Genomic DNA, 7,575 nt, shown 5'->3' with positions numbered 1-7,575 from the left:
ATAGTGTTCTGAATATAAGGCCCATCTTCACCAGCAGTTGGAGCTCAGAGAAGCAAAGGATCCTTAAGTATGGCAAAAGTGATCAGCAATCAGTGCAAGGATGCTTGATCTAACTAATGACAGGTCCTCTTGACAATCCGAATCTGTAATGTATGTATATAGTGTTCAAAGTGGAGTGCTAATGGCTGGCAATGAGACTTTGGGCATCTGCCCGCTCAACAATCCTGATGACACAGTGACTATACTGCAAGCGATGCATGTCAAGTCTCCATCTGACGATCAAGTCAAAGCGGTTGCTTGGTCGGCTGGTTCCATGATCTGTCTGGTACCTCTGCTGTCAGCTATGTTGCTAAGGGCGTGGCGGAGCAAAGTTAGTCCTAGCTGGGCTGGAACTGCGACAACAGTGGCGTAGCAGGCTGCAATCCTCCATGGTTTACAGCAGCCTCTCCAGACTCGTCTCTCCTCTTTCCCTCCTCCAGTTTCTTTTGTTTCTCTGTCCTTTGGCATCTGAGGCAGCTTGAGCCTTATCGTAGGCAGTCTTCAGACTTCTCCACAGGCGATCCACATACCCTCTATGGGAAGTTGCTTAGGTATGGTCGAGGGATGTGCCGAAGGCCAAGTCTACTGGCAACCGGGCCTCACGTCCGAACATCAGCCGATAGGGAGAGTATCCTGTGGCATAATTTTCAGTGCTGTTATAAGCATGCACAATAGCCGCTATATGCTTGTTCCAGTGGTGCTTTTGTTCTGAGGTCAGAGTCCCGAGGACCTCCTTGAGGGTGGTTCTGGACTTCTTGATGCCTAACAGGTCTAAAAGTCTCTTGATGAGGCTGCTCTTGAAGTCTCTTTGTTGATCAGAGTGGATGAGTTAGGGCAGACCATAGTGCACAAAGAATTTCTCCAGTAAGATCTTGGCCACCATTGATGCCTGTTTGTCTTTCATGGGAAATGCCTGGGCATACCGAATGAAGTGGTCAGTCACGACCAGAATATTTCCATGTCCACTCATATCAGGCTCCAAGCACAGAAAGTTAATTCACATCAACTCCATGGGTCCTTGGCTCTGAAGATGGCCAATAGAGGCAGCTCAGTGAGGCAGAGTCTTCCTTTGGATACATCTGATGCAGGAGTGGCAATAGCCCTCAACTTCAGCCCACATGCAGGGCCAGTAGAACTGATCCCCCACCAGGTGAGATATCCACCTGGGCCCTAGATGGCAATGGCTGTCGTTTATAGCAGTTAATACTGTCTCCCTATGTTTTTTCCAGCAGGAACAGCTGCCACTTTTCTTTGGGATCTTCAGAGGGTCCCCTTCAGTAGACCACCCCCTAATGTACCTGCAGCTGATTCCACTCTCTGTGTAGCAGGCGGCCTTCCTTTAAGGAGTCTGTGAGGAGCGAGTCAGGGTGTTGGCTCTTCAAGGCCTTCAATGCCAGGCTACAGAGAGGGTCTTCCAACTGATCCTTGCGCAAATCTTTCTTAGAGAGCTTGGGTAGACCCTTATCCCCGACTTGGGTGATGTTACAATAACATCTGGGTATACCAGTGGCTGAAATTGGAATATCTCTGGCCCTGGATCCACCTCCAGCTTGGTGTTCTGCTCCTTGACATAAGGCTCATACCCCTTCAGGTGTCAGCTGGGCCAATTCTTCTGGAGGGTCTCTGGAACAATGTGGCCTTCTTGACAAAGCATCCGCTTCTTTGTTCCTGACCCCCGGTCTATACTTCAGACTGAAAGTAAACCCTGATAGGGCGGCCAACCATCTGTGACCTGTTGCATTAAACAAGACGGTAGTGAGGATGTAGGTGAGAGGATTATGATCGGTCTTGATCACAAACTCTGCTCTATACAGGTAATCCCCCAGCTTATCCACCACTGCCAACTTCTAGGCCAGGAATTTAAGATTGTGCGTGGGGTAGTTCTTCTTGGTGGGTGCCAAGCTCCTACTCACATAGGCAACAGGCTGTAGGTGGCCGCCATGCTCATGATACAGCACCCCACCTAACCCATCTGGACTGGCGTCCACACGTAGCTCGTATGGCTTGGTTGGATCTGCATAGGACAGGGTTGAAATGGTTGTTAGGCTCCACTTCAGCTGCCTAAAGGCCACTTCACACTGGGCAGTTTATTGTTCCTGAATAGACTCTCTGGGTTTTCTAGGTCCTCCAGATGGTCTGACAGGCTTAGTCGGATCTGGGTTGTCATTTTCATCTTCGCTTTTCAGCAGCTCATTAAGTGGGCGAGCTATCTTAGCGAATCCCTCATCCAATCTTCTGTAGTATGAGCAGAATCCCAGGAATGACCTAAGCTTAGTCACATTGGTAGGTCTTCGCCAGGAGGTGATGGCTTCCAGCTTCTCAGGGTCAGTGGCCACTCCTTCAGCAGAAACAGGGTTGGTAGAACTTACACTTCTCAGAGATAGCTTCAACCCCTCGTTGTGGAGTCTCTTCAGGACCTTTTTCAGATGCTCTCCGTGCTGCTCCAGAGTCTTGCTGAAGACGATGATGTCGTCTAGGGACAGATTCTGCATGGTATCTTCTATCCTTGGAGTGGTGTTTTGGTCAGGAATGGTCCTTTGGTTCAGCGTCCGATAGTCGATGCACAACCTCAGTGACCAGTTCTTCTTCCATGTCCTCTTCTCCCAGAATGCGCCTGCACCGGCCCCGCTCGTCACTTCCGGTGCTGGCACGTCATCCCTCCACAGCTTCTGGGCATGCCCAGAAGCTGTTTAACAGGGAATGAGGCGCCCGCACCGGAAATGACAAGCGGGGCCGGAGCAGGCGCATTGATTTTTTTGTTTACTTACCTTGTTATTGAAGAAAATATACTCACCTTTCTTCCACTTCCTCCCTCTGCGACCGCGGCCTACGCCATCACTTCCTCCTTGCATTGATTCCTGGGAGCTGAACGTCATCGCTCCCAGGAATCAATGCAAGGAGGAAGTGATGGCGTGTGCCGCGGTCGCAGAGGGAGGAAGTGGAAGAAAGGTGAATATATTTTCTTCAATAACAAGGTAAGTAAACAAAAAAAAAATCGTAACTATCCATTTGTTTTTCAGGTTGACCTAGAGCAAGCGGATGGCCCAAAATCAATAATGTGGATTTTGAGGCCGGAACTCCGCTTTAAGATGCTTATCGTAGAAGTCTCGGTAGAGAAGGGTCACTTGTGCCCCAGTATCCAGGGGGGCTTTGATGTATATTTCTTCTACTTGGATGGTCCAAGCTGGGCTGGAATCGCAGCAATAGTGGGTGGCATGGTAGGCCACAATCCTCTAAGGATCACAGCAACCTCTCTGGACATGTCTCTCCTCTTTACCTCCTCGTGGTGGTCTACCCTTTCTCCCAGGAAGCCTCTGCTGCAAGAATTCTCCTCTCTGTGGGCTGCTGGTCTGTTTAGTTCTGTCCCCATAGAAAGCTATGGAGCCGTCTTATAATGGGAACTACAGGTCCCATGATGCATTGCTGCAGTACTCCTTGAGTGTCATTGGTTTCCTACCCTGCCAATAAAAAAGGAGTGCAGGGAGCAGAGTGAGCAGCTCTGTCTGTGTGTGTCTCCTCACTGCACAGTGAGAGGAGAAGGGGGCAGTGAGAGCCTCGGTCAGCTTGGCATGGTCGCAGGAGATGTGTGGCACCCACTACATTCAATACAACCAACAGGGCAGCCATCAGGGGGGGATGGCCCATACACATGTAGGGGGCCCATGTGTTCCAAGGGGCCCGGCCGCCCAGGACCAACCAATGAGATCAAGTTGTTGCTGCTGTAGTAACTAGCAATTGCTTAAGCAGGGTAAGCTGATGCAGCCTAAGGGATGTCTCTTTGCTGGATTGGGCTGTCACTTTGCTGAATATATGAGGTTGTCTCTTTGCTGGATTGGGATGTCTATTGGCTGGATTGGGATGTCTCTTGGCTGGATATACGGTGATGTCTCTTTGCTGGATTGGGCTGTCACTTTGCTGAATATATGAGGTTGTCTCTTTGCTGGATTGGGATGTCTATTGGCTGGATTGGGATGTCTCTTGGCTGGATATACGGTGATGTCTCTTTGCTGGATTGGGCTGTCACTTTGCTGAATATATGAGGTTGTCTCTTTGCTGGATTGGGATGTCTTTTTGCTGGATTGGGCTATCAATTTGCTGAATATATGAGGCTGTCTCTTTGCTGAATATATGGGGATGTCTCTTTGCTGAATATATGGGGATGTCCCTTTGCTGGATTGGGCTATCACTTTGCTGAATATATCAGGCTGTCTCTTTGCTGAATATATGAGTCTGTCTCTTTGCTGAATATATGGAGATGTCCCTTTGCTGGATTGGATGTCTCTTTGCTGGATTGGATGTTTCTATGCTGAATATATATGGGGATATCTCTTTGCTGGATTGGATGTTTCTTTGCTGAATATATAGAGATGTTCCTTTGCTGGATTGGATGTCTCTTTGCTGAATATACGGGGATGTCTCTTTGCTGGATTGGATGTCTCTTTGCTGAATATATATGGGGATATCTCTTTGCTGGATTGGGATGTTTCTTTGCTGAATATATGGGATGTATTTTTGCTGGATTGGATTCATTTTCATATATTAAGTTGTAAGAGTGTTAAAATAGAAGTGGGTGCAATGAAGGACTTGGTGGGATGGCTAGTGGGCGGATTCGGTGGGATGGCCAGTGGGCGGGCCCTGGGGGGATGTTGGTTGTCAGGCCCGGAGGGGCCCAGGCCTAAAGCTGTGTAGGGGGCCCCAAAATTTCTGATGGCTGCCCTGACAACCAATGACAAGCGCACAGGGACTGAGCACTAGACTATGGGAGATCGGATGAAAACTGACCCCCTGTCCATTTTCATCTGATCCTCCATAGGGATGGAAAATAGGGTTTCCATTCCTCCAGATTTCACAGACAGGATCGGATTGGATCCGCCGCCCCATAGAGGTGCATGGAGCGTCCGATCAGGTCTGTCTGACAAATCACCAGGCGGATCTGATCGGAAAGCCCGTGTGAAAGGGGCCTGAGTCTGTGAATGACTCAGAGAGCTCCTAGGATTCTATTTCGTATCATGAGCTGTGTGTGAGGAAGCATCAAAACAATTGTTACAATTGTAAATGTAAAAGAACTGTGAATGTACAGAAGTGCTGAGCTGATACATTAAGCACTGAGTGTGTCACTAGACTGGAGCCCAGCTCTTGATCATAGCCTAGCTTTCAGGAAATGAGTCGCGATTCCATTCAGTGATTCAATCATTTCACTGAGAACTGATCTAAATGATTCCAATCACTTTGCCCAAGTCTACCGAGCCCTGACAGCGTGGGTCTGGGGAGGGACACGGCCGGCCACACCCCCGCCCGCCCGCCTTCAGGGGCGGAGCATCGTGTGTCCGGAGAGCAGACCGCAATGGGACACGGCCGGCCACACCTCCTGCCACCTTCAGGGGCAGGGCCATCGTGTGTCCGGAGAAGGACATGGCCGACCACGCCTCCAGAGGCGGGGTTATCGTGTGTACGGGGATCAAACAGCTGAAGGGGACGGCCGGCCACACCTCCCCCTCCTTCTCCCTCTGCCCACAAGGGCGGGGCCAAGGAGCGGGCTGCAGGGAGAGAAAGGGGCAGCCATATGATGAGTAGAAGGCTGTGCGCTGTAGTCCGGGTCACTGGTCCCCTCTCCTGTCACTCTATGGAGACTCCCACCGCTCTGCCCGACTGACACAAACCTCACCTTCCAAACTTTACCAACTTCCCGCATGTCCCCGGAGCGCCCGCTGCCTCGTACCGGGAAGTAGGAGATGAGCACCCGCAGGAGACCGGGCTCCTGGCAGGATGAGGTGGCCAAGAGCTTCTCCCGGTTCTTCTCTAGGAGCCCTTCCCAGGACAAGGAGGAGGAGGGGGCCGCTGAGGAGCCAGAGAGGAGCGAAAGGAGCCTGTCCAGACTCTTCTTCAGGGGCCAATCCCAGGATAGGGGCCAATCCCAGGAGGAGCAGGACAGGAGCCCCTCAAGATCCTTCCTAAGGAGGGACACCAATGGAGGAGCCAGGGGCCCCCAGGAGGAGCAGGACAGGGCCAAGGGCTTCTCCAGACTCTTATCCAGGACTTCTTCCCAGGAGGAGCAGGGGGAGGAACAGCAAAGGTACTACTACTCCTAATACTACCATCACCATGACAACCACCCATCACCCCCCACTAATCACTGTCCCTCCACTACCATCACCTATTACAGTATTGTTACTGCTATTACTACTAACACCACACCTAGGACTACTACCTGTAACACTGATCTACCTATTACACTATTATTATTACTACTACTCATACTACTGATACTACCATCACCATGACAACCACCCATCACCCCCCCCCCACTAATCACTGTCCCCCACTACCATCACCTATTATAGTATGGTTACTGCTATTACTACTAACACCACACCTAGGACTACTACCTGTAACACTGATCTACCTATTACACTATTATTATTACTACTAATACTACCATCACCATGACAACCACCCATCACCCCCCACTAATCACTGTCCCTCCACTACCATCACCTATTACAGTATTGTTACTGCTATTACTACTAACACCACACCTAGGACTACTACTCATACTACTGATACTACCATCACCATGACAACTACCCATCACCCCCACCACTCACTGTCCCCCACTATCATCATCTATTACAGTATTGTTACTGCTATTACTACTGACACCACAACTATTACACTATTATTACTACTACAACCCAGCCCAGTACTAACACCACGACTAGGACTACTACCTGTAACACTGATCTACATATTACACTATTATTATTACTACTACTCATACTACTACTAATACTACCATCACCATGACAACCACCACTCACCCCCCACCACTCACTGTCCCCCACTACCATCACATATTACAGTATGGTTACTGCTGCTCCCACTGCTATTACTACTAACACCATGACTATTACACTATTATTATTACTTCTACTACTACCCAGCCCAGTACTAACACCATGACTATGACTGTTACCTGTAACACTGATCTACCTATTACACTATTATTATTACTTCTACTACTACCCAGCCCAGTACTAACCCCACAACTAGGACTACTACCTGTAACACCGATCTACATATTACACTATTATTATTACTTCTACTACTACCCAGCCCAGTACTAACACCACGACTATGACTGTTACCTGTAACACTGATTTACCTATTACACTATTATTATTACTACTACTACCCAGCCCAGTACTAACCCCACGACTAGGGCTACTACTGTTTGGAGTATTGGATCCATCTGTTTAATTGGGTTTTATTATTATCAATCTCATTATTTTTATTATTACTAACATAAAGACTATTCTGATATTATAATCACTACCTGGAAGAGAGCTGAGAGTAGTTACAATATATTACCTCTGTTACTAATGACGTGTTATGAATATTGGATCCATGTGATTAGCGTCCCACATATACAAGTAATTATTATTACATAATATTATAACTAGCACAGATTGTATTTTTATTCCAGAAGCTGCCCTCATTATGATTGCTCTGTTATAATCAGGACATGTAATGCTGCTT

General features: G+C 48.6%; 1 protein-coding gene across 1 annotated transcript in view; it reads left to right on the top strand.

Annotated features, from left to right (window-relative positions):
• The first annotated feature begins 5,585 nt into the window (after positions 1-5,585).
• The window catches only part of CRYBG3 (crystallin beta-gamma domain containing 3), a 297,693-nt gene continuing 295,703 nt past the window's right edge, over positions 5,586-7,575 (top strand). The window contains exon 1 of the mRNA XM_082245519.1: positions 5,586-6,112. Within this exon, the coding sequence (XP_082101645.1) occupies positions 5,772-6,112 (341 nt within the window). The 5' untranslated portion in view covers positions 5,586-5,771. The remainder of the gene's footprint in view (positions 6,113-7,575) is intronic.

The sequence above is a fragment of the Pelophylax lessonae genome (assembly GCF_965119305.1).
Source record: "Pelophylax lessonae genome assembly, chromosome: 2".
NCBI lineage: Eukaryota > Metazoa > Chordata > Amphibia > Anura > Ranidae > Pelophylax > Pelophylax lessonae.
The sequence above is the reverse complement of the archived record's forward strand: the minus strand, read 5'-3'. Positions and strand labels throughout refer to the sequence as shown.